General features: G+C 51.7%; 1 protein-coding gene across 4 annotated transcripts; it reads left to right on the top strand.

Annotated features, from left to right (window-relative positions):
• Nucleotides 1-1045: 1045 nt before the first annotated feature.
• ULK3 (unc-51 like kinase 3) lies at nt 1046-25053 on the top strand. 4 transcript variants are annotated; one of them, XM_083399072.1, is made up of 16 exons: nt 1046-1541; nt 3127-3267; nt 4879-4999; nt 5507-5611; nt 7265-7408; nt 8596-8678; nt 10114-10269; nt 11230-11335; nt 13018-13058; nt 13682-13784; nt 16481-16545; nt 16985-17063; nt 18042-18082; nt 18624-18671; nt 20248-20314; nt 24547-25053. In XM_083399072.1, exons 1-16 carry the CDS (start codon nt 1446-1448, stop codon nt 24561-24563), a joined length of 1413 nt encoding a protein of 470 aa, XP_083255198.1. In that variant the 5' UTR covers nt 1046-1445; the 3' UTR covers nt 24564-25053. The 4 variants fall into 4 exon arrangements, with proteins under 4 accessions (XP_083255198.1, XP_083255195.1, XP_083255197.1 ...); XM_083399071.1 differs by lacking the exons at nt 20248-20314; nt 24547-25053 and adding an exon at nt 18961-19039 and having other exon boundaries at nt 1341-1541; nt 18624-18712; XM_083399070.1 differs by lacking the exon at nt 18042-18082 and having other exon boundaries at nt 1344-1541.
• Nucleotides 25054-26907: the final 1854 nt, after the last annotated feature.

Genomic DNA, 26907 nt, shown 5'->3' on the forward strand with positions numbered 1-26907 from the left:
TTCTCTCTTTTAGGGGCAAGGGCCACAGGTTGCACATGTCTGCTGTAGGGGCTGACACTTGTCAGATTAAACAATACGGGACTAGATGCACCAATGACCTCAAGTTATGTTTAACACAGGTCTAGCCAAGGAGTCCTTCAACATCTGGAAGAGACCACAGCTCCCATCAGCCCCAGTTAGCCTGGCGCGCTGGTCAGGGGTAGGGAGAGGACCCTGGTCAAACACTTCAGCTGACCAGCAGTTTCATGCATTACTCAGCAGCAGCTGGGCACCCTGAGAGCAAGTGAGAATACAGGGAATGGCCATACAGGCAGCCCTGTTCAGGGAAGTTTTTAATCTGTGATATTTTACTGTATTTTTTGTTCCTATGGAAGCCGCCCAGAGTGGCTGGGGAAACCCAGCCAGATGGGCGGGGTACAAATAATAAATTATTATTATTATTATTATTATAGCTCAGCCCCAGCAGCTTCTGCCTGAAGCTCCTGCCAGCCAGCAGTGGGTAGATGGTCCAGGGACTGGATGTGGCCCAAACAACGCGATAGACAGGATTTTTTATTTTTAATGAAGTATTTACTGTATTTAATGCAACACAAGTTAGTTACGCAATTGAGCCTTTTGCAGAGAGTGAGAGATGGGTGTCCCCAAAGGGGGATTGGTGGTGCTGCGTTAAGTATTGCTTTCCAAGTCAAATTTTTGTTTTGTGCTTATTGTAAGTTGCCTGGAAATGCACATGCAAAGCTAATGCACTGTTAATATTGGGGAATTTCAAAGGATGAAGCAGGTTTTGGCCAATGCAATTTTATTGCAACAACTATGGCAACCCCACCTTTCTGCTTGTCCTTAAGCCCAGCACTTTTCAACATTATTTTATTTAAAAACGTGTTGAATACAGTTGCCCACAGGGACATGCTAAAAAAACACGGATCAAAAGCCACTCTTAAAATTAGAAGTTTAGTACCAAAGACAACCGATCACAGCAGAGGACGGGAGCCTGAAGCCGCGTCGAGGGCGACAGACTTTCCTGCCATCACGCGCGGGGCTGAGCTCGCGTCTTCCATTTTTTTACCAAAGGGGCGCGCTTTCCAAAAGGGGAGTTCAGCATTTCGCAGCGAGGCTTATTCGGGCCAGAGCTGCTCAGCTTCTGCTGATGCTTCTATCCTCCGTCGACCAGATGCGAATCGCGGAGGGGCGATCCAGGGCTCGCTTCTCCTCTTCCCCGCCCCGCTTTGCAGACGCGCGACCGCGGAGGCGGAGTTCCCACGAGCGCCGCCCCGCCTCGCCTCTCCCGCGGGTCGCCGCGAGGGGGCGCCCGAAGGTGCGCTTCTTGCCGGCGCTGCTCCGCCTCCCGCGCCGCCGTTCCGGGAAGCCAGGCGCCCCCGCGGGGTCCCAGAGAGGGCCGGGTTCCGCTCGCCAGCCTCCGGGGGCCGCATGGGGTGGTCGCCGGGATGGCCGGCTGGGCGCCGCCGCAGCTGGAGGACTTCATCCTGACCGAGAGGCTGGGCAGCGGCACCTACGCCACTGTCTTCAAAGCCTACAGGAAGGTAGGGAGGGGAAGGGCCCCGGTTGGGGGGCGCGGGGTCCGGGGTTGGGGGGCGCAAATGCACCAGGCGCAGGGAATCCGCCCCCCTGACCCAGAGGCCGCGGCGCGGAGCCTCCACGCCCGGGAGCAGCCTACCTGGGAGAGGACATTCCCGGAAGCAGTTTGGCTGTCCTCTGTCGGAGGCAGGAGGCAGGGGGGTTGATCTTGGGTGTGGGCGTAGCACTAAAAGAAGACACCCGGAGTCAGGGGTCGGGAGAAGCTCTGGCGCTCAGGATGTTGCTGAACTTCGGCTCCCAGCGTCCCTGGCCCTTGGCCGTGCTTGCTGGGGCTGATGGGAGTTGGAGTCCAACAGCAGCAGGAGGGCCAAAGCGTCCCCCATCGCTGCCCTGCATGGTTTGGGTCCCAGGTGTAACTTGACTGGTAGAGCATAAAATCCCTTCAGCAAAAGGTGGATTCTTGTGGGAGCATCCTTCACCCTAGCCTTAATTTTTTGGGCGTTGGGGACTGTTCACCCACTCCATGGCCACCCTGGAGGTTCCTTGCTTGGATCCAGGGATGGAGTCTGAGTCATCAAATCAGCTTTGAGGGGAAGGGGCAAGCATCTCTCAGCAGTCTTTTCAGTATTTGCTGTGATCCTGCCCTGATCCTACCTACGGGATCCTACCTACGGGACCGCCTCTCCTGGTATGCCCCACAGAGAAACTTACGGTCTTCAAATTAAAACATCTTGAAGGTCCCAGGCCACAGAGAGGTTAGGCTGGCCTCAACTAGAGCCAGGGCTTTTTCGGCCGTGGCTCCGATCTGGTGGAACACTGTGTCACAAGAGACCAGGGCCCTGCGGGACTTGACATCTTTCCGCAGGGCCTGCAAGACAGAACTGTTCCACCAGGCCTTTGGCCAGGGCACAGCCTGACTCCCTCCCTCGGCAATCTTCGCAGAGCTCTGGCCCAATGGTTGCCAGTGGCTTGAATTCATTAATTTTATAATTGAATGATTTTAGAGTGTTGTTGGTGCTGTACTTTTGTACTGTTTTATTGTTGTTAGCCGCCCTGAGCTCGGCTTCGGCTGGGGAGGGCGGGATATAAATAAAATTTATTATTATTATTATTAGTTGATATACCAACTTCTGGCCCAAGATATTCTCTTCTTCTCCAGCCTGCCGCTCTCTCAGCACTCAGATTTGGCCCTCCAGCCTTAAGGGCTGCCTCCAGCCCTCAGTGACCCTCCTTAGCCCCCTCCTTGAATGTTTCCACCTGCCTGGAGTGTGCATCCTTCTATTTCTTGCTCCCTTGGGTGGAGGGTGAAGATTAAGGGAATGTAGAAACTGCCCTGTCACAGAAACCTGTGTTTGTTGCCGCTTTGGCCTCTGGCCTTGCCCATTAGTGGCCCGCGGCCTCCAGAAGCCTCTTCAGAAGGGAAGGCGGCCCCTGATGAGGAAAAGACATTCCCTCTCCTGATCTGAAGGAATGGCCATCTCCATAGCAACTTCCCTGGACCTCGCAAGACCTTCCCTGAGATTTCCACCGTCATGTGCTTGTGTCGCTGATGTTCATTTGCGCGGTGTTGCGTGTTCTTTTCCTGGCTAGAAGGACGTCCGGGAGGTCGTGGCCATCAAGTGCGTTAGCAAGAAGAGCTTGAACAAGGCGTCTGTGGAGAACCTCTTGACAGAAATCGAGATCCTCAAGACCATCCGCCATCCGCACATTGTGGAGCTGAAGGACTTTCAGGTGGGGAGGGGAGACTGGGCTGGGCTGGGGTGTCAGCCAGGAAGACTCTGGAGCCTCCAGCTGGAAAACTGGGGAGCTTTTATTCCTCGGATGTGTGACTCATCCGATAAGGTGGGGAACCTTTGGTGCTCTGGATGTTGTTGAAATTTGTGTACCACTATATCATACATAAAACAATACCAAAGCAGTTTACAATAATCTCACCATATAAGAAAAACACATTAAAAATATGAAATCAGAGACTGTCAACTAACTATTATGGAAAGATGTATTCTGCATTTCATGCATGAGCCTGGCAGAATAGCAAAGATTTCAGCAAGCGCTTAAAGGCTGAAATGGAAGGCAGTCGTTAGCTTGGTTTAACAACCAACCTCTGGGAATTGTAGCTCCAAGAGAGGAATAGGGGTCTCCTAACAACAGGGTGCGGGTGGCGCTGTGGTCTAAACCACTGAGCCTAGGGCTTGCCGATCAGAAGGTCGGCAGTTTGAATCCCTGCGATGGGGTGAGCTCCCGTTGATCGGTCCCTGCTCCTGCCAACCTAGCAGTTCGAAAGCACATCAAAGTGCAAGTAGATAAATAGGTACTGCTGTGGCGGGATGGTAAATGGCGTTTCCGTGCACTGCTCTGGTTCACCAGAAGCGGCTTCGTCATGCTGGCCACATGACCCGGAAGCTGTACGCCGGCTCCCTCAGCCAATAAAGTGAGATGAGCACCGCAACCCCAGAGTTGGCCACGACTGGACCTAATGGTCAAGGGTCCCTTTACCTTTACCTTTACCTAGCGCCCCTTAAACTACAGTTCCCAGGATTGCAGGGGTGGGGGGGGAGAGGGAAACCGCGACTGTTTAAAATGGTAGGATATTGCTTCAAATGCCACCTCCAAAAGTCAATTCCAATTATGAGCCTCACACCTGGAAAATAAAAATGCCTCTGCCTTTGTTTGCATGTGTCTACTATGGGGGTAAACTGAATGTCTCCTGGTGGGGGAGCCACAAGAATGCTTGCTTTGTGTCGCCTCCTTCCTGAGGATTGCAGTAGATGAGACACGTAGCAAGGGTGATAGATGCTCTGCACGATTAAAGCTATTTATGTGTTAATACTGGTTTGAGGCACCCACTTTGCTGACTCTTGAGATTGACAGTGCAGTTCTATTCGTGCTTACTCAAAAGTACAGTGGTGCCCCGCAAGACGAATGCCTCGGAAGACGAAAAACTCACAAGACGAAAGAGTTTTCCGTTTTCTGAGATGCTTCGCAAGACGGATTTCCCTATGGGCTTGCTTCGCAAGACGAAACGTCTTGCGCCTTTTTTTTTTTAACCGCCAATGCATTCCTATGGGAAACCGTCAATACACATTGGTGCTTCGCAAGACGAAAAAACTTGTAGAACGAAAAAACTCGCAGAACGAATTAATTTCGTCTTGCGTGGCACCACTGTAAATTCCAGAGTTTTCAATAGGGCATATTCCCAGGTTGCTGTGCATAGGATTGCACTTAATGGCATCACCCAGCTGCTTCCACATTTGTGTTGCATTCATAAGGACTAGGAACTTGCAGACAGAGGAATGAACTTGATGGAGATAGGAAGCCTGATAGCGCCTGTCTGCCTTTTAGTGGAACAAGGACTACATCTACCTGATCATGGAATTTTGTGCTGGGGGTGACCTGTCTCGCTTTATCCACGCACGGAGGATCCTGCCGGAGAAGGTGGCTCGCATTTTCCTACAGCAACTGGGTAAGGAATTAAAGGGGAAAGGAAAAGAAGCGGGGGGCGGGGAGAGGTGTGGAGCTCATAGGTAGAGCGTATAGTTTGTGCGCAGGAAGTCCCAGGGTTAATTCCTGGCATCTCCACTTTCAAAAATCTCAGCCATGGGGTTTGGATTCAAACTGTGCTCACAAACAGACCTATTCCGTCTGCAGAACGGCAAAGAGAAAACATCCATTTGTGGGTGCGGCTCAAACTGTGCCTGCAAACTTTATTTGGTTGGAGAACCACGTTGCAAAATGCAAATAAGCAGGAATTTTCAAAGGATTGCTGTGTTTCCCTTTACATCTTGGCTCGAGATAATGTGGAAGGAGGGAGTTGCATTTTCTCCCCTATCTCTGTGCCAGAGAAAGGAAAGGAAATCTTGGAGACAGAAGAGTCTGTTTTTTGGGGAAGGAGACTGCTGGCTGGAGAGGGATGCCTTGACAGTCCCCTGCCACCTGCAACACCACTGCTCTCTCCTGTTTGTCCCAACAGCCTGTGCCTTAAAGTTCCTCCATGACAAGAATATTTCGCACTTGGATCTGAAGCCTCAGAACATCCTGCTGAGCTCCTTGGATAAGCCTCACCTCAAACTGGCAGGTTGGTGTGGGGCAGGGCTTGGCCCCCAGGCTCAGGGGCAGTGGCGTAGTGTGGGTTGTCAGCACCCGGGGCAAGGCAAGTAATTTGCGCCCCCTAACCCGTGGATTTGCGCCCCCTAACCCTACCCCCCAGATGTTGCGCCCGGTGCGGCCGGCCCCCCCTGCACCCCTCCACGCTACGCCACTGCTCAGGGGGCTTCTTTCGGGCTTTCAGGCCAGCAGGCTCAGGTACTTCTCTCTCCCCACATTATTTTTCTCGTTCATGTGCCAATCTTATATTTCAACCAGTCAATCCCAATGGCTAGTATTATAGCCACACAGCGGGTCAGAGGTTCCCCCTGCCTGCTTTAGCTATTTCTGTACACCTTTTAGAGATGCTTTTAATGTATAGAAATAGTTAGGATAAATCATAATAGATAACGATAAAAAAATTTAAAATACCAAATGCAACAAAGTAGAAAGCTATAGCAATACAGTCACTGATAACTGTACAGTGGTACCTGGGGTTACAGACGCTTCTGGTTACAGACTCCGCTAACTTCAAGCAGTTGGTCCCTTACCTTTCCCGCCCCGACCTGGCCACAGTGATCCATGCGACGGTCATCTCCAGGCTTGACTACTGTAATTCGCTCTACGCGGGGCTGCCCTTGAAGCTGTCCCAGAAACTCCAGCGAGTACAGAATGCTGCAGCGAGGCTCCTCAAGGGGTCTCTGCCACTGGCTCCCGGTGGAGTACAGGGTCAGATTTAAGGTGCTGCTTTTGACCTTTAAAGCCCTTCACGGCCTAGGACCCTCGTACCTACGGGACCGCCTCTCCCGTTATGCCCCACGGAGACCCTCAAGGTCCATAAATAACAACACCCTAGTGGTCCCAGGCCCTAAGGAAGTTAGATTGGCTTCAACCAGAGGCAGGGCCTTTTCAACTCTGGCTCCGGCCTGGTGGAACGCTCTGCCTCATGAGACCAGGGCCCTGCGGGATCTGATTTCTTTCCACAAGGCCTGTAAGACAGAGTTGTTCCGCCTGGCCTTTGGCTTGGAGCCAATTTGATTCCCTCCCTTCCTCTCTTTCTTTTTTCTTTTCCTTCTCCTCCTGCGATGAGGCTACATTTTAATATTTTAATGTTACATTATTTTCATGTTGTATTTTACTTTTGTTTTTAAGTTGTAATCATTCATCTTGTTTTTATTATTCCTTGTAAGCCGCTCTGAGCCCGGCCTTGGCTGGGGAGGGCGGGGTATAAATAAAAATTATTATTATTATTATTATTATTATAACCAAGAAATGGTACCTCAGGTTAAGAACTTGGCTTCAGGATGAGAACAGAAATTGTGCAGTGGTGGCGTGGCGGCAGCAGGAGGCCCCATTAGCTAAAGTGGTGCTTCTGGTTAAGAACAGTTTCAGGTTAAGAACGGACCTCTGGAACGAATTAAGTACTTAACCCGAGGTACCACTGTAATGTACAATGGGCCTGAGTAGGGCTAGCTTTCCTCACTTTCCTCACACAGCTGAAAATCCTAGGGAGATCCACTTTCTTTCACCAGTGTGGGATTTCTGGCTGCTTGTGGATACCAGGCCAGTTGATAGCTGCAAGGTTACAATGTCATGCCCGATGACAGTTTTTCTGGGTCACCTTCCCCCTACCCCCCCATGCCAGATTTCGGATTTGCCCAGCACATGTCCCCAAGGGATGAGAAGCACGTGCTGAGGGGCTCTCCCCTTTACATGGCTCCTGAGATGGTGTGCAACCGGCAATATGACGCCCGCGTGGATTTGTGGTCCGTGGGGGTGATTCTCTACGGTAAGTCCATCCTTCGGTTTTGAGGGGAGGTTGGGGCTCCGTCTTGACTTCCCAGGTGCTGGCTAAGCTCCATGCTGGAGCTGAGAGGCTGCGCAAAATGAATTGGGAGGACTGAATAATAGAATCACAGAATTATGGAGCTGGAAGGGACCCCAAGGGTCATCTAGCCCAACCCCCTGGAGTGCAGGAATCACAGAATCCCTAACAGGTGGCCATCCGACCACTGCTTTAAAACCTCTAACGGAGATTGAAATACCTATGCTAAAAACCACACACATTGCATATTCTTATGTTCTGGATAAGGTGTAATGGAAATAAAATGGCAGAAAGTGCTGCGTGCAGCTGTGATCTCCGATGGGCTGGAATTTCAATTGCTCTTTTGAAGTCCAGAGTATACAAAGCCCTGCCTGTATCAGGGTTCTTTATTCCCCCTTTGCCAGCACTGAGGGCTAGAAACTTAGCTCATTTTTAAAAGGGAGAGAAGCAAGCGTCTAGTTCTGCCTGCAGTTGCTCTTGCCTAATCCTACATCCGCCTCCCTGCCGACTTTCTGACTATGCCCCTTCCTGCCTTCAGTGGCCCCAATCGCTTCCATTTTTGTGGATGCTGGTGTCAATAACTATAAAGCTGACTCTGGTATCCGTGGCTACTCGCCACAGTGGCCTTTTCCCCTCTCCTCCTTCGGAGGCTATCTTGGGTTCTTGTGGCAGTTGATCACTGCTGAGCATTGGGGCTGGGTGGTGGTGATTCAGCCTAGCGGGACGCGGGTGGCGCTGTGGGTAAAACCTTAGTGCCTAGGACTTGCCGATCGCATGGTCGGCGGTTCGAATCCCCACGGCGGGGTGCGCTCCCGTCGTTCGGTCCCAGCGCCTGCCAACCTAGCAGTTCGAAAGCACCCCTGGGTGCAAGTAGATAAATAGGGACCGCTTACCAGCGGGAAGGTAAACGGCGTTCCGTGTGCTGCGCTGGCTCGCCAGAGCAGCGATGTCACGCTGGCCACGTGACCCGGAAGTGTCTGCGGACAGCGGTGGCTCCCGGCCTATAGAGTTAGATGAGCGCACAACCCTAGAGTCTGGCAAGACTGGCCCGTACGGGCAGGGGTACCGTTACCTTTTTAATTCAGCCTAGCATGTGACACACATGTAGCTCCCTGCCTAATTTGGGGATGGGGGCTTCTTTCCCTTCTCAGAGGCTGTGTTTGGCCGGCCACCTTTTGCCTCCAAGTCCTTCACTGAGCTGGAAGAGAAGATCCGGAGCAACCAGCCCATCGAGGTAACCTCGTGGCTCCTGGGGGTGTTGGTATTTGTGCAGTCCTGGGGAGGGACTGAAAGGAGGTTCCTTGCCCTGCCCTGCCATCTTGACCCCAACTCCACCACCACCTCCCACCAGCTATTTGAAGATTCCCATCACAGTTCTTCCAACGTCCTGCCAAGATCGGTCCACCTTGACACTCCTGTAGGGTTCAGTTTGCAGGCAAAGATTAATGTAACTTGGTCTGATCATCTCATAAACGTCATTCAGTAGCTTGGCCTGGTTCAATCCCGAGGGGGGGGGGGACGACTGCTGTCAGGCAGAGTGTGAGGGATTCTGCCTCCCCCTGCCCCTAATTGGTCCTCAGACTTTTTGGGACCACTCCCTCCCCCCCTTGGTTCCACAGACTCACCCCCAGTGCCCCCGACCCTATAAAAAGCAGTATTCAGAATAGCCATTTGCATGACCCACTAAGGAATGCAATAATACAAGAAAATGCAAAACAGCAATCGTTAATTGCACATATATCTAAAATCCAATTAAAATAGTTTAGTTTAATTAATTCAGCAAATCTGACAGTCATTTACACCTCCAGGGTCCCCCTAGGAAATCCCACTGACCACTGCCTGGATTAGACTGTAAGCTCCTTGGGGCAAGCACCTTCCTTTTCATAGAATCATAGAATCATAGAATTGGAAGAGACCACAAGGGCCATCGAGTCCAACCCCCTGCCAAGCAGGAAACACCATCAGAGCACTCCTGACATATGGTTGTCAAGCCTCTGCTTAAAGACCTCCAAAGAAGGAGACTCCACCACACTCCTTGGCAGCAAATTCCACTGCCGAACAGCTCTTACTGTCAGGAGGTTCTTCCTAATGTTTAGGTGGAATCTTCTTTCTTGTAGTTTGGATCCATTGCTCCGTGTCCGCTTCTCTGGAGCAGCAGAAAACAACCTTTCTCCCTCCTCTATGTGACATCCTTTTATATATTTGAACATGGCTATCATATCACCCCTTAACCTCCTCTTCTCCAGGCTAAACATGCCCAGCTCCCTTAGCCGTTCCTCATAAGGCATCATTTCCAGGCCTTTGACCATTTTGGTTGCCCTCCTCTGGACACGTTCCAGTTTGTCAGTGTCCTTCTTGAACTGTGGTGCCCAGAACTGGACACAGTACTCCAGGTGAGGTCTGACCAGAGCAGAATACAGTGGCACTATTACTTCCCTTGATCTAGATGCTATACTCCTATTGGAAAATACATGTTACTCTCTCGAGAGCCTCATGGCTATGAAAGTACCAGCATGGGCCAGTGGGCCCACAATCCTTTGCGTGGCACTCCTGCGTCCAGGAAGGGATTGCTTCCCCCGTCCCGTTTCCATCTCAGCGCTGCTGGTGCCCAGAGGTGAGGTTGGGAGCTTCTCTGCCTGTGTCTCAGCCTTCTGCCTTGCCCCCCACAGCTCCCCAGCCACCCCCGCCTCTCGCTGGAGTGCCGGGACCTCCTCCAGCGCCTGCTGAAGAGGGACCCCCAGCAGCGCCTCTCTTTCCAGGAGTTCTTTGCCCACCCCTTTGTGGACATGGAGCACATGCCCGGCTTGGAGAGCCTGGGCAAAGCGGTGAGTGGGAAGAGGGCTAGAGAGAGCGTGCGGGGGGCGGATTTGCAGGATGTGGGTCTGGGTTACCAGCTGGGCACTGGAGCTGGTGAGGTGGGGGGCTGCCCCCTCCTCTGTAGGCATGAGGTCAGCCATCTGGCAACGTGGAGGGGAACCATCTTCTGAATGTGGGCATAGAAATGGGTCCATTTCCCCATCACCCCAAGCATTGCTCCCTGTGTCTCTTTGGGGGCAAGATCTTGCTGAGAATGCTGGTTCTCAGAGGCAAGAGTTCCTAAAAACAGAGGAACGCAGCTGTACAAATAATAATGATAATGATAATAATAATTATTTATTTATACCCCGCCCATCTGGCTGGGATTCCCCAGCCATTCTGGGCAGCTTCCAACAAAGTATTAAAATACAGTGGTCTGTTAAACATAAAAAGCTGCCCTAAACAGGGCTGCCTTCAGATGTCCTCTAAAAGTCTGGTAGTTGTTCTTCTGTTTGACATCTGGTGGGAGGGCGTTCCACAGGGCTGGTGCCAATTCCCTCCTCCAGACACTTAACCCGGAGGAAGGGGGCCCGAGGGCCACATTGCCTTCTGGGCAGCTTTCCAGGGGCCGCATGCTGGCGGAAGGCAGCAGGTGTGGCCCTCGGTTTTGGCTCACACCTGAATTCAGCTGTTATTTTACACTCCTCTCTATCCAGGCAAGCAAGAGGCGTCAGCTCCAAGTCCGAGGACGCTTTCCAACTAAGCAGAAGCATGGGGAGAGTGTGGGGCAGGGCCAGGGAGCGGGGTGGCCTGGAGAGGGCCCTGAGGGCCTGATGGAGAGGCTTGGAGAGCCACATGTGGCCCCCAGGCCTAAGGTTGTCCATCCTCCGCTTGGCCCAAGCTGAGCCTGCGCTTGGTCCTTGAACCAATTCCCTTCTTCCATTCCTCCTCTCCCGCTTTTCTCCATCCTGTTTCTCTTCCCTTTGCAGTCGTCTCTCGTGACGGAAGCGATAAAGAAGGACCAGGAAGGCGACGCTGCCGCCGCCCTCTCCCTCTACAGCAGGGCCCTGGAGTACTTCGTCCCCGCCTTGCGCTGTGAGTGGCCTGTTGACGTCAGACAGGCACCTTCAGTGTACTCTTTTCGGCACCTGCTAAAAACATTCTTGTTTAGACAAGGCTGCCCAGACGCATAGAAAGGTGGTGCACGTAAATCTGGGTTTAGTTTATTGTCGATTTTAATTTTTTGAAAGTTTTAAATTATTGTTGTTAAACCTTCTTATTGGTCATTTTATCACCCTTTTTGTAAACTCCTTTGAGTTTGGTTTTTGTTTTGTTTTTACAATCAAGCGGTATATACATTTTATGAAATAAATTAAATGAGAACAGCATATCTGTTTTCATATCTGGAGCTGACTGCGTCACCTGTCCCAGAGTCCACGTCTAAGAGGGGCACCTCTTGCCCACAGCAGGTTGCATTCCTGGCCCTGCCTTGCTCTTCTTCTGTCTTTGGTAGGCAAGCAGGACACATCACAGACCTCCCTTTGTCTTAATCCCATTAGGACCTAAAACGAAATGATTTCAAGGGGGAAGACAGGTGTGTTCTTATGCCCCATCCTTGACCATTTCCATGGTCAGGGGATCATGGCTCAATTGGTAGTGTGTCCATCACCTGGTGAGACTAAAGGCAGCTGCCCCACAGTGCAGGCTTCGTGGATCACAGGGGAGATGGGCACATGCCCAGCTGGCTAGCCAGAAGTGGGCTGCCTCCAGGAATTCCCCGTAGGAGTGCACATGTCCAGAGTGTTGAGGCGTTCCCAAAGCAAAGGAAGGATTAGACTCTGATAATGAAAATACACACAGAGGCTTGAACCAGCAAGACTCTGGGAGGAGTGCGTATAATAAGAATTCCTGTCCACCCTCCGGCCCAGGTCGTTTTATTCACAAAAGAACTTTTAAACAGTGTTCGTAAGAACCAATCAGATTTCCTCTGAGCATTTCAAAAAACCCACGTGGGACAAAGTTAGATCAGAAGAAATTCTTTTAACTACAAAGAAACTATTTCCTACTTGAGGATGCATAGTAGCCCAGAGTAAATAAAATAGGAAGCGAAGAGAAATGCTTTAAGGAAGGTCAGAAACAGTATTTACCATCTCCTTGTGAACTCTCTTCCTGGCCCTAAGATTAACAAAAACTAAAAATAGTTACATCAAAGAAACTGCCTACTATCTTTTATGGCTCAGGATGCCTGATGAAGCAACTGGCAGCTGGGCTGTGTACGTGACTTGTCAAGCAGAGAGAAATGGACAGTAGAGGAAATGGCCAGAGATGGAGAGGGTTGTGGGATTTGATCATAAATTATTGTAAATGAATCGAACCCAGTCATCACCATGCTTTCATAGCAGACACAATGGCTTGATGCATATTTTATAATTCCTCATAGTAATCCCATCTGATCCCCGCACTCTGGACATGTATACTCCTACAGTTCCCCTGCCCAGGATCTTTGCAAGGCCTCTGAAACATGGGGGAGTCTCTCCATCTCTGAGTCTGGGAGGAGGGACTCTGCTCTGAGCAGGAGGGGGGGGGGGCTTCTGCTTGCTCTGCCTACTCCACCCCCTCCAGACACGGAGGCTGGTTGATGTCCGTCCGTCTCCCTGATGCAGCTCAGAGCTGGCAATGGGAGACAGGGAGTTATACTGGAACAGTTTCCCATTTTCTTCGCTCACTCCATGGACTTTCCCCTTCTTCCTAACCTGCCTCTGTCTTGCCACCCTCAGACGAGGTCGATGTCCGCAGGAAGGAGGCGATCCGATCCAAGGTCAGTCCTCCTTTTCAACCAGTGGGAAAGCTGTGAATTGGGGCGCCTTTGGGCCGAACTGTAAATATTGGGTGGGTGCATGAGGTCATGGTCAGGGTTCAGCCAATGGGGGATTAGAGCAGTGGTGGCTGATGCTCATTGGGCAGAAGGCTGGGCAGTCAACGGTAGGCGGAGCCCATGACAGGTAGAGATTTGTTCTCGTTTTGATCTACTTAGCCCAAGGGCTGCTCAGAAGAGCCGGAATCTAGTCTGATGCCTTGGAATCCATGTCAAGGCCCAGGCTTGCAGGCCTTCCTGAGATGTCACACCACCAGAACGTAAGCAGAGCCCTTATGCTGGATCCGGCCAGTGGTCCATCTAGTCCAGAGTCATCTTCTTGCAGTGACCTGCCAGAAGCCCTCAAGCCGGACCTGAACCCAGCAGCACCTCTCCCTGCTTGTGGCTCCCAGCAACTGGCTCCCAGGAGCAGGCTGCCTTGGGCAGTGAAGGTAGAAGATAGCTTTCGTGTCTGGGAGCCGCAGGGCTGGTGCCACAAACAAGAAGGCCCTGGAGGTGCCTGCTTTTCTCTTGCACCTCTGAGAATGAAATTTCGTGATGGTTTCGTGTTGTTTCCTTGTGCTTAGGTGAGCGAATACATTTCCCGAGCGGAGCAGCTCAAAGCACTGGTTGCTTCCAACAACAAGGCCCTCCTTCAGCAGGGCTGCCCTGCCAGGGACATCTTGAAAGGTAATTTCCAGAGCAGAGGGCCAAGCTGGGCACAGGGGGACGGGGGGGGGGGGTCTTGTTTTTGAGAACAGCTGCCAGAGCACTCTGCACTTTGCAACATGTTTTTGTTAGGAAATGTATAAGAATCAGCTGAACAATGATTAAATTATAACAACACGACAAGACGGAAGAAGAAGAAAAAAAGAGATCACACATGGGTGAAGAGGAACGGGGGGGTTAAGAGGAATTTGAAATATTATTTATAATATAAAAGCTTTAATAGAAAATTTCTAACTGTGTTGTATTTGTTTACAGCAAAGAGAGGTTTAGAGTAATTAGCTATATTTTAATTTAGTTAATTATGTAGTAGGTTTATGTTAGAGAATGAATATGGATGTTGAGTTTGATGTTTGTAATATTTCTTTTTTCGGTTTTGGAAATAAAAAATTAACATCAAAAAATAAAAAAAGGCCTGATGGCTCAATGGCAAGTCAGTGCCTGACATCCTGGAGAGTTATTGCTGCCAGTCAGTGTAGATAATACTGAACTAGATGGAGCAATGGTCAGAACTCAGCATAAAGCAGCTTCCTGGTTCCTAAAATGTTGTGCTGCCGAGTGTTCCTGTTCCCGATCATCAGCCTTGTCCTCCAGTCTGTTCTTCCTGCAGCCAAGTTTTCTCTCCTCCACCCCAAGTCAATATTTTGTGTCCACTGAACGTATTCGGTTCCCTCTGGGCTGTTAATGGGGTTTCCTTTTCCCAAAGGTTTATTTTATATACTCCTGCAGGAATCTGAGGGTTCGCACCAGCCTGCCGGTTCTCCCTCCTTGGCACAACTGCTGTTGTTTCAGCTGATAAGTACTGGCAGTGAAAAAACTGAGGTCGCTATCGGTAGATATCAGGTGCAGGGAACCTTTGGCCCTGCAAATGTTGCTGAGCTGCAACTCCCGTCAGCTGCAGCCAGGCAAGCCAGCGGCCAGGGATGATTATAGAGTTATAGCTCAACAACATCTGGAAGGCCAAAGGTTCCCTCACCTGGTACATGTGACGATAATGCCACACGTGTGCATCACATGTAAAAGAAGAAGAAGAGCAAAGTCCCTTCCCCCCCGTGGAGCTTGCAGTTTAAAATTTGGCATGGGGAAGACAACCAAAGTTGTGGGGAGCGAGATGGAGGCGAGGTTAAGCGGAAATAAGTAGTAAATTCAGCAGTAGGTAGCTGGGCTTCCTTTCAGTCAGGGATTGGGGCTAAGGCAAGGAAGAGGACTCTGTGGCTTCCAGGTATGTTTCTAGACTCCAACTCCCATTATCCCATTATTTGGGCAAAAAAAAATGAGAGGCACAAATACAAGATGGGTGACACCTGGCTTGAGAGCAGTACATGTGAAAAGGATCTAGGAGTCTTGGTTGACCACAAACTTGACATGAGCCAACAGTGTGACGCGGCAGCTAAAAAAGCCAATGCAATTCTGGGCTGCAATAGGAGTATAGCATCTAGATCAAGGGAAGTAATAGTGCCACTGTATTCTGCTCTGGTCAGACCTCACCTGGAGTACTGTGTCCAGTTCTGGGCACCACAGTTCAAGAAGGACACTGACAAACATGTCCAGAGGAGGGCAACCAAAATGGTCAAAGGCCTGGAAACGATGCCTTATGAGGAACGGCTAAGGGAGCTGGGCATGTTTAGCCTGGAGAAGAGGAGGTTAAGGGGTGATATGATAGCCATGTTCAAATATATAAAAGGATGTCACATAGAGGAGGGAGAAAGGTTGTTTTCTGCTGCCCCAGAGAAGCGGACACGGAGCAATGGATCCAAACTATAAGAAAGAAGATTCCACCTAAACATTAGGAAGAACTTCCTGACAGTAAGAGCTGTTTGACAGTGGAATTTGCTGCCAAGGAGTGTGGTGGAGTCTCCTTCTTTGGAGGTCTTTAAGCAGAGGCTTGACAACCATATGTCAGGAGTGCTCTGATGGTGTTTCCTGCTTGGCGGGGGGTTGGACTCGATGGCCCTTGTGGTCTCTTCCAATTCTATGATTCTATGATCCCTGATCATTATTCATGCTGGCGGGGCTGATGGGAGTTGGGGAGGGCATAGTTCTCTCATTCCTGTGTTTTCTTCTCTGACAGTCTGTGAATGCCTTTTGTCTTTACATACATGCTGTAGTAGCAGAGCCCCACCTATGCTACGGCCATCAGCAATTTCCTATGGCTACAGCCATCAGCAATATTTTGCTGCAGTTTCTAACACCCTTTCCAGTCTCTTAACTGCATGTGCTCATTGAGTTGTTTGCTTACCTCCTCTTGTTGCACTCTCATTTGCCAGGCACTTCCAGCCCTGGTCTCACCCTTCCTGTAGGACACACAGCTGCTGGTCTCATTTTACAGATGGGCAAGTTGAGGCAACCTGTGGCTTAATTGTGTTGCAAACTGCTTAGAGATTTTCTTTCAAATATGAACTAGTATAGTGAACCAGGACCACACCAGTGAGCAGGCACCTGGACTGGAACCTCTTCCTGTTAGGTTTTTTACTTGCAGGCGTGTTTGTTTGAGGGGCTTTTGTGACTTTCAGAAGTTTCGAAAGTGCTGCCCTCTCCTCTGCTTCCAGCCCGAAGTGGTACAGCCCGCTCTGTCCTCACAGGACTCTACCACCTTGCTTTGTCGCATCTTGGCCTTTCTGGGTCACACCCCTTTTAATTTAATTTATTTTTTTCTGCAGAGATGTCCAGGGATAAGCCTCGCCTCTACGCTGCTCTGGAGGTGGCGTCGGCCGCTGTTGCTAAGGTCAGTCACCAGAGGGGAGCAGAGAGTTGCTCATTTGCCAGTGGGAGAGCCATTGACTCCCAACCTCTGTCCTGAAATGAAAACTGGAGCCTTAACATTTCATTGCCTCCCCTGTCCCTGGAGGCAAGGGAGTATACCTGTCCTTGGGGAGGGACGGCATGGAGGAGAGGGCTATTGATGGCTTCTAGCCACAGAGGCTCTGCATGGTCAAAGACAGCGATGCTTCTGAATCTCAGTGGCTGGAACCCACAGAAGGGGATGATGCAGACATCTGGCTGACCATGATGCAGACATCTGGCTGACCATGGCGAGAGAAGGGTGCTGGAATAGATGGGCCCCCACTGACCTGATCCAGTTCTTGCATTACCTTCGTTAGGGGGAAAGCGGCTGTTTGCTCCTTTTTGAGCCCTGACGGAGCTGCTCTGTGTTTCTCTTCCAGGAGGAGGAGGGCAAAGATGACGGTGAAACCCTTGATCTCTACCAGCAGAGCCTGGGGGAGCTGCTCCTCATGTTAGCTGGTAAGGGGGGCAGCTTGTGGTGGGTGGGGGCTTAGTGGGGGGGTGTAATTCAGTTAGCAAGGGATGCGGGTGGTGCTGTGGGTTAAACCACAGAGCCTAGGACTTGCTGATCAAAACGTTGACAGTTCGAATCCCCACGACGGGGTGAGCTCCGGTTGGTCGTTCCCTTCTGCCAACCTAGCAGTACGAAAGCACGTCAAAGTGCAAGTAGATAAATAGGTACCACTCCAGCAGGAAGGTAAACGGCGTTTCCGTGCGCTGCTCTGGTTCGCCAGAAGCGGCTTAGTCATGCCGACCACATGACCCGGAAGCTGTGCGCCGGCTCCCTTGGCCAATAAAGCGAGATGAGCGCTGCAACCCCAGAGTCGGCCACGACTGGACCTCATGGTCAGGGGTCCCTTTACCTTTAATACAGGTAGCAAAACCAACCCTGCTCTAGTAAAAGCCCTTTCCTTTAAATAAGGATTCCGTTCCCCAAAGCCTGCAGGAATAAAACTAATTTCACCTGTTGGTGGGAGGACATCAAGGAGGGAGCCAGTCTGGCTCCTCTAGGGAGGGAGTTCCAACATTGTCTGGCAGCAGCCACCACCAAGAAGGCCCTTTCCCATGTCCCCACCAAGCGTGCCAGGGGATGATGACAAGAGAAGGGCCTCTGCTTAAGATCTCTGGGCGAGGCTACATGTGGGAGAAGACAGTCCTTCGGAGAGCCTGGGCCTAAGCTAGAGAGGGCTGTTTTAGGGGCACCAGTGCATCTAACCCCACCTTCCAGGATTGATTGATCGATTGCACTTCTCTGCCACTTTCCATTCAGTCACATCCCAAAGTAGCTTACCATGTACAACGTAAGTCATATTGAAGACTTAACGAATCGTCAGCAAAGCAACTACAATCCATAAAACACCATGAGCAAAAACATGCTAAACATCACAGTTACAGCATAAATCATATTCTATGGTTTTCTTTCCTTCCTGCCTCCAGCTGAGCCTGCGGGAAGGAGACGGGAGTTGCTGCATGCTGAGGTCTGTATCCACCTGCTCCCTGGAGCTGTGCTCGGTCCCTTTGCTGCTGCTGTTGTTTAGAAGTGGGGGAGCCCTGCAGGATGCATTTGGGGAGCCAGGGTGCCCAGCGGGGGGCACTAAAGGGCGCAGGCGGCAGAATGGACGTGGCTCAGCTGCTGTGGACCTGCAGCAAAATGTTGCAGTGTGGGACACTCCAGGTCCAAGATTCCAGCCGCTCCATTCTACCCCCTGCAAACTTCAGTCAGCAATCTGTCACTTCTGAGCCCCCTGTTGAGCTTTTTGGGGGTTCCCCACCATCAGGGCATTTTTGCCCCGCTTTTGTACTTCTGCAAGCCTTGGGGAAGCTCCTTGCGATTAGTGCCAGTTTGGCTACGTAAATGATCGGCACTCACAGCATGGACATTGGAAATAGAAGGAATTGTTGTATGTATGGTGCCCCACCTTTTCTTCCATGGGATTTGAGGTGCCGTGCAGGAGGGTTCCCATGTGGTTTGCCTTCCTGCATGACCCTCCTTTGAACTGGGGCTCCTTCTGCTTGCAGATCCAGACACTGATGGGCCGAGCGGAATACCTGAAAGAGCAGATCAAGGTACAGGAGGGCACTTTACGTTCTGTGGGGGCTGCAGTGTGGTGTAGTGGTTAAGTGTGGTAGTCTCGTAATCTGGGGAACCGGGTTCGCTTCCCCGCTCCTCCACATGCAGCTGCTGGGTGACCTTGGGCCAGTCACGCTTCTCTGAAGTCTCTCAGCCCCACTCACCTCACAGAGTGTTTGTTGTGGGGGAGGAAGGGAAAGGAGAATGTTAGCCACTTTGAGACTCCTTAAAGGGAGTGAAAGGCGGGATATCAAATTCAAACTCTTCTTCTTCTTCTTCAGTGAGGGCACGCCTTGGCATCATGGGGCTGGCAGAGGAGGCTTGGCTGGGGCAGGGCATGGAAAAATAGATTTGGGTGGTTATTATTTCATAAGATTTATACACTGCTTAATTGAGTTTAAAAAAAAACACAAACCCAGCCTCAAAGCAAAGATAATATTTTCTGAAGATTGGCTGAGTCACTGTAGGCTCTTAAGTGCCATAGAGTTGGAAGGCCCCTCCCAATGCTGGAATCTCAAGTAAAGCATCCTTTGCAGAATCCGTGCTGTGGGAGTGAGGTGGCCTTTGGGTTTCCGTTCCTGCCTGGCGTGTGCTTGGTCCATGGGCTCGCTTCCCGGAGAATCTCATTGCCTTTGGAAGAAGGGCCTTGGAAGCCCCCTCTTGGCCTGGCGCAGGGGGAGGGGGCCTGCGGGGCCCTCCAGCAAATGCAAGACTCCCAATTCGCCGTGTTAGCTAGGTCTGGTGGGAGTTGGGTGCCCCAGAGGGCCACCTGCCCCGTACCTGTCCCCTTCTGGAGATCCAATTCCGGAGCCCATCCCTTTGCGTGTTCAGAGGCAGCAGGCCATTGGCTGACAGCTCTGGAAGGAGGAAGGAGGCAGGGATTGGGAGCAGAAAAGCACAGTTGCCTTCACATCCTTCTTCAGAGAGCCAGTGTGGTGTAGTGGTTAAGAGCTGTAGATTCGTAATCTGGGGAACTGGGTTCACGTCTCCGCTCCTCCACATGCAGCTGCTGAGTGACCTTGGGCCAGTCACACTTCTCTGAAGTCTCTCAGCCCCACTCACCTCACAGAGTGTTTGTTGTGGGGGAGGAAGGGAAAGGAGAATGTTAGCCGCTTTGAGACTCCTGAAGGGGAGTGATAAAGCGGGATATCAAATCCAAACTCTTCTTCTTCAAGAACATGCAGGTCCTTTTGAAATACTTTAAATAAATAAAATCTTGCTGGCTTCCTGGCTCATTGGGCCGGCTGCTGCATGTGGGGCAGAATAGTGGCCCCTGTGGACCAGCAGGATTCTTCCTCTAGCCCTGCTGTCTAAGTGGAGCTTCCATATTCAGAAACAGCCTACCCCTCAATGTTAGTTGCTGTGTGTGTGTGTGTGTGGTACTCCAGTGGGGGAGAGCTGTTGCCTTCCTGTTCTCCTCATGGGCATCTCAGAGGCCCCAATGGAAACATGATCCTGGTCTTAGATGGGCCCTTGCTCTGATCCAGCCAGGCCCCTCTCGCGCCCTCATGGAGCTCAGAGGAGACAACCCACCTCACTCCTCTCCCTCTCTTCCTTCTCCTTTTCCTCCAGATGAAGGAGTCGCAGTGGGAAGCGGAAGCCATTGGCAAGGAGGGGATGCTGGACTCTGTGAGAAGCTGTGAGTGCCCGTTCTCTTCCTTACCAAGTCTTGGCTGGGTTCTGTTGGCGTTCTTTCTTCATGGACTCATAGAACTGTGGGTTCCCCAAGGGGCATCTAGTCCAACCCCCTGCAGGTCAGGAGTCTCAGCTAAACAATCCCTTACTGTATTTCATAGAATCCTAGAATGGTAGAGTTGGAAGGGAGCACAAGGGTCATCTAGTCCAACCCCCTGCAGTGCAAGAATCTTTCACTCAACGTGGGGCGCAAACCCATGACCCTGAGGTTAGAAGTCTCGTGCTTTACCGACTGAGCTCTTCCTCAGGGTTATCATAAAATTCTTGCCTCCCAAAGCATTTCACAGCAGATAAAAAGGTAAAGGTACCCCTGCCCGTACGGGCCAGTCTTGACAGACTCTAGGGTTGTGCGCTCATCTCACTCTATAGGCTGGGAGCCAGCGCTGTCCGGAGACACTTCCGGGTCACGTGGCCAGCGTGACAAGCTGCATCTGGCGAGCCAGCGCAGCACACGGAAACGCCGTTTACCTTCCCGCTAGTAAGCGGTCCCTATTTATCTACTTGCACCCGGGAGTGCTTTCGAATTGCTAGGTTGGCAGGCGCTGGGACCGAACAACGGGAGCACACCCCGCCGCGGGGATTCAAACCGCCGACCTTTCGATCGGCAAGCCCTAGGCGCTGAGGCTTTTACCCACAGCGCCACCCGCGTCCCAGCAGATATTTATACTTTAAAAAACCAGAAAGTGACCATCCATGGCTACTAACCCTGACGGCTTTGTTCTGCCTCCTGCTGGCTACCTTTTACCTCCATGCCCAGAGGCAGGAAACGCTTCTGAATCCTAATTGTTGGAAACTGCAGGAGAGGAACGTTCCCCTTGTGCTCAGATCCTTCTCGTGGGCTCCCCCCGGGAATCTGGCTGACCCCTGTGAGAGCAGGATGCTGGGCTCGGTGACGGGACACGGGCCAGATCCAGGGCTCTTCTTGCATTCATTCATGCAGGACCAATTTTCATTTTCGTATAGCTGTTCCCGAAAGCAAGCCAGAACGAAGGCTCAGTAAAGGCCAGGCATCCTCTCGCCTCCCTGGGAGATTTGTGCAAGCAAATCGGGGCGGATGCTGGACTGAGCAGGCCTGGCGCCCGCTGGGACTTGCAGGGAGGCAGCCAGAGTTCATGAGAGGTGGAGCTGGCTAATTCTAGCTTTGAGTCTACAAGGGGCAGCGCTCATAGAGTTGTAGCATTGTAGCTGTAGCATCACAAGTTAAAACATCCTGGGCAGTAGGCCACTGAGACTTAAGGTCAAGGATGACCGGCATGGCCACGTACCTGGGCTAGTTGGAAAGTAAGAAAAGAGGCAGATGTAGGCTGACCGAGAGTGGCGAGGCAGTGTGCCCTTCGCCCAAGTGGCCTCCGCTGAGCAGGGGAGCCCTGGGGGAGCCCAGAGAGACACAGAGCTGCAATCCTGCAGCCCAGCCCAGTCTCCCCACTTCTGGGTTCTGGCCCTGCCTGCCACCTGGTGCCTGCGACCACCGACGCCTGCCCTCCCAAGCGAATCTGCAGGCCGGTTTCGAAAAACAAAGTTTCCCCATCCCTGCTGCAGGTCATCTGAGGTGAACAGTTTGCACATGCGCACATGTGCTATTTTGAGTGGACGGGAATGGGGTCAAGCGCCTCGTGCAGGTGTGCAAACGATACTTTTATTTTGCTTAAAGTCTCAGTTGAGGGTTGAGTCTGCAGACTTCACAAGATGAAAGCAAGGGTTGCCCAGCCACCCCCCCCCCCCAGTAAGCGGGACTAATTGTTCCATTGCAGGGGGGCTGGGTGTGTGGAGAGGGAGAGTAGGGTGGGGGGGTGTATGTGTGTTACTATATAGACAAAAACTGTAGGAACGGCAGAGCCCCCATTTCAGAGCTCTGCTGTGCTAAGTGGAGTGGAACAAAATCCTCATGGGGGGGGGCGGATCAGACACAGCAGGGCTGTCTGTGAGGTTTCGTGGGGGGGGGGGGGAGGTGGCCACATAGTTCTTTCTTCCCAGGGAGTCAGGAGATATTTGTGTCCATCTCCTTTCAGTTTGGGAGGGGTCTGCAAGTCGCCCCTCCCCTCTCCCCCTTTTGAGCTTGGCTGGTTAATTGGAATTAACGGCCCTGTTGGTCCTCTCTCTCTTTCCTGCAGCTGGGCCTCAGGAGCATTGGTCTTCCCCAGAGGAGGAAGAGGGAAAGAGACCTTTTCTCCTCCCTGCCAAATGGCCTGGAAACCATAAAGCCTGGGAGCAGGGGCCGTGTTGCACGCTGAATCTGGAGTGGGGGGAGAGGCCTCACTCTGTTTTGCCCAGGGCAGGGGGGGGGGCAGGCAGATGTCCAGAAGGACCCAAAGAGACAATCCTTTGAAGGGGGGGGGGGAGTGGGGAAATGCTTCCCCAGGAGCAGCCACCAGGCTAAGCAAGCAGCAGTAGTGGGGATTTGCTCTTTTTTTATCAAAGCAAAATGCATTTTAGTTTGGGGGTGGGGGCAGAAACGCTCAGCCTCACATTTGACACGGAAATCTCCCCAGAGGCTCAGAGGGCGCGTTTTATGATGATGATGGGGATGGTTTATCGTTTTAATCCTTCATCTTTGCTTGCCATAAGCTCCCGAGCCTGGGAGAAGTCAAATGAGGTAGAGGGGGGTCCCGGCCGGCGGCAGGACCTTCATCTGGCCAGAGTCCTGGCCTGAGCTTGTGAATGGGCTTCCTAGTGGTGTCCCCTCACCAAGTGGCTGCGTGTCAGTTTCACAAAACACACACGCGCACACCCCAGGCTGACTTCTCTGGCTCATTCCCTAATCCAACAAAGCGCAGCAGTTAATCACATAAAAACATTTGCGTCTTGCATCGCAGGGGGTTGGACTAAATGACCCTTGGGTGTCCCTTCCAGCTCTGCCGTTGCTACTTTCCCCTTCCTCTACAGCAGCCTACCCTGTCTATTTGTTTTTTGTTGGGTCACTATGGGAAGTATTCAGTGCCAGTCCTACTCAGAGTGGACTCACCGAAGTTAATGAGCAGGGCTAACTTAGGACTATTGATTTCAGTGGGTCTACACTGAGCAAGGCTTACAGTCCCATTGCTTTCTTGGCTTGGGTGGTGGTAGGTAGCTAATACAGACTTACAAGGGAAGCCTGCTTCAAAATATTGTTGTGTAAAGTGCTTACGGTGAGAGTCAGCCGTGCCCTTGTGCATGACACTCCATTCTGTACCCATTCCTCCCTCAATGTTCCCACCTTCTGTGAGTTGCAGCCAGGCTCCCCCAGATGTGCTGGTTTTCTTTTTCCCCAGGATAATCTTTATTGGTTTTTTGATTACATACTGTACATACACATACAGTCATACCTCGGGTTACAGGCGCTTCAGGTTGCGTTTTCTCGGGTTACGGACCGCAGAAACCCAGAAGTACCGGAATGGGTTACTTCTGGGTTTCGGCAGTCGCGCATGCGCTAAATCACTCTGCGCATGCACAGAAGCTCTGAGTTGCAACCCGCACGTGCGCAGACGTGCCGCTGCAGGTTGCGAATGCTGTGGGTTGCAAATGTGCATCCTGCATGGATCACGTTCGCAACCTGAGCGTCCACTGTATTGCATTACTTTTGCATTTATACTTGCTCCTAGGAGCGGGTGTGCTGTGTTTCGAGGAGGTAATAAAGGGAGGAGGAGGAGAAAAAACCTCCTTCTTGCAGGAAAGCAAGCATGTCAGGGAGAATCATTTGGCCCTGAGCAGAGCAGCTTTCCACATACAGAGCTGTTCTTGAAATAATCATTTATCACTTATTAAACTAATGATTACAAAATAATAGTTAAAATTTTGCCTCAAATTTTACTGCCCACTTCTTGAGCAACAGCGGGGAGCTTCAGGCCCAGGAGTTGGATGTGGCCCTCCAAGCTTCCTCGTCTGGCCCTCAGGGACTCTCCCGAGCAACAGCCTCCCTGGCACTGCTTTGCACCTGGGTAGAATGTGCCCCTGAACTCAGAGCCCCTTCCTTCTCTGGGGAAACTTGCATTAACTGCTGGGCCTGCTTTCCCCCCTGGCACCGCCCACCACTGACATGTAGCCTGTAAAAGGTTACCCAGAAGGGAGCGTGGCCCTCGAGCTAAAGAAGAGTCCCCTGAGATTGCTGCGTCGGATTTGAAAGTAGGGATTTTCGTTTTCAAACAAAGATGTGAATTTATTTGGATGCGAGTCAGCCTCTTTGTGTTTCCTCTTCTGCAGCCTGTACCTTGCAGTAGTTGCCTGGATGGTGCCCACTGGATTCAGCCCCTCGACCCCCACGAACAACAGACAGTCCTCTTGCCTGGACACGGTTTATGCACTGAAGATTCGCGGTGGCTGTTGGCATGGAATTGGGTTTGGGTTTTGAACACACACACACACACACACACACACACAGGGAGCATTCTTTGTTAAGTGTGAGGTTATTTAAACGGTCATTGCTTGTATAGTGTAATTAATTTATATACTGCAAATTGTAATTTTGTTGAGCAGCGTTAAGTCTAAACGGAGGCTCTTCTAGGTGTTTTAATGTACAGGAATTAAGCTCAGGGCAGCTACATGCCCCTCTCAGGAGATGCAAAGCATGGAATCAAGAGGGGGGCTTTCGAGGGTCCGATTGTATGGGGAGGGTCTTTGCTATGGGGTTTTAGGTTCTCTGGTAGGGGGAAGAGCAGGGCTCACACTGAGCACTTTACTGTCTTCACCTATAAACTGCTTTCTACTTCATGCCCTCGAGAGAGATGTGCTTATTCCACCAATTTTGTTAAGCACAGGTCACGGGAGTGGAAGGAGTTGTTCTGTTCAATGAAAGAGCTTGATTAGACTTTTCCCCCTAAGAGGAAGGAAACTGCTGTGGTTACATTATCCACTAACTGGGACGCCCCACAGTGTTTTATTGCTGGTGGGGAGAAAGGGAGGGGGCTTGTAGAAGAAACTGAGGATAGGAAGCTGCCATCACGTATTCAGACAATGAGTCTGTCTAGCTTAGTATTGTCTGCACTGACCGGCAGCTGCCACCCAGTATTCCAGGCGGTGGAGTGGGGGGTGTGTGTGTCTCACCCCGCCCTCCCTGGAGATGAACCCGGGACCTTCTACACGCAGAACTCCTGCTCAGCTGTGAGGCCCTTTCCCCACACGGGGGCAGCGGGGAGAGACGGAAGGGCCTTTGTTTTGCCTTGGCTGGGCCACAAAGGCTGCTATAGCAAAGAGGCAGGCAGGCCCATCTGCCTTCTGTGCTCCCAGGGCGGTTGCAGGAGGTTATTAATAGAGCTCAGGGAGAACCTTGCCAAGACCCGGCTCGTCTTAGCCACAGATGATGGAGGCCCCCCCCCACACACTGTCATGGTTTGGGTCGGAGAAGCTTTTGATTTGTCTCCCTTCTTCCACTCTCCTCCTCTTTCCCCACCCCCCTTGAAGGCCAGGATGGGCAGCTCCCCTCCCCCTTAACATCTGGCTTGTGCTGCTTTCCAAGACCCTCCAGGTCTCTAGCGAGGCTGCGCTCTGGAGTCGCAGCTCAAAGGAAGCAGAGCGACAGCAAAGATGATCCTGTATGAAATCCCCTCTGCAGAAATCTCTCCCAGGGCTGCGGCCGGCGTGAAGGGGGGCTCGTCAAGGTGTCCCTACCTGAGTTCAACACCGCCGTAAAGCATCATTTCAGCGGCGCTAACCAATGAGCAGTTTACACCTTTCGTCCTGCGCAATTAGTCCCCTTGGCTGCTACCTTATTTTACACCATCAGCGAGGCAGAAGCTCTACACCTGCAGTTCTGTCTGAAACTTCTGCAGCAGGAACTCCTGCGGTCTCCAAAATGCTTCTTTATCGGTGACAAAGCTTGCTCACTCCCTTTCTATCACGCAACATATGGCCTTGTTCTCTTCCCACCCAGCAGTTTCCCTTCAAGAACACTATATACGATTTAACCATTTCAGTCTTCAATTATGCAAATGTGCAGAACTGAACTTAGGGCAGCAGGAAGACTGATCAGGATTCACAGATTCACTCATCTCTTCCCCTGTGCTAGTGCCCAGCTGCCCACTGCACTAAGAAGCTGACCTGGTGACCAATGCCCATTGCAGGCCAGTGGGGGGCAGAGAAAAGAGGCAGCGGATGCTCAAGCAAGCAAATTCTAGGTTTCTCCCATTCTGTTCCCTCCTGAGCCTCACCAGGGTCAGTGCTGAGCCTAAGGAAGAGGAGAAGGCCGGCAGACAGGGCCACCCTAAGGGGCCCACCATGGCTGGTGGCAGCACAGACACTGTTCTGGATTCCCACAATGCCCTGAGCTTGGTCTCTTATCTAGCTGCCTGCCTGATGGGCCCTTGTGAGACTTCAGCTCTCATGATCCATGGGCATCTTTGCTGGGGCTGACGGCAGTTTCTGATTTGATCCCGGAATGTCCCGCTTTCCCTTAGGATGTCCCCATTTTCATTGGTAAGGGACGCGGGTGGCACTGTGGTCTAAACCACTGAGCCTCATGGGCTTGCCAATCGGAAGGTCGGCAGTTCGAATCCCCGCGACGGATTGAGCTCCCGTTGCTTAGTCCCAGCTCCTGCCAACCTAGCAGTTCGAAAACATGGCAAAAAG

The sequence above is a fragment of the Podarcis tiliguerta genome (genome assembly GCF_965153285.1).
Source record: "Podarcis tiliguerta genome assembly, chromosome: 9".
Taxonomy (NCBI): Eukaryota; Metazoa; Chordata; class Lepidosauria; order Squamata; family Lacertidae; genus Podarcis; species Podarcis tiliguerta.

Excerpts from the sequence above, each read along its gene's own strand:
- ULK3 (XM_083399069.1), top strand. The coding sequence starts at position 1,446 with ATGGCCGGCTGGGCGCCGCCGCAGCTGGAGGACTTCATCCTGACCGAG. Across the intron at positions 8,679-10,113 it reads GGAGCAACCAGCCCATCGAG|CTCCCCAGCCACCCCCGCCT; the intron begins GTAACCTCGTGG and ends TGCCCCCCACAG. Across the intron at positions 13,059-13,681 it reads AGGAGGCGATCCGATCCAAG|GTGAGCGAATACATTTCCCG; the intron begins GTCAGTCCTCCT and ends CCTTGTGCTTAG.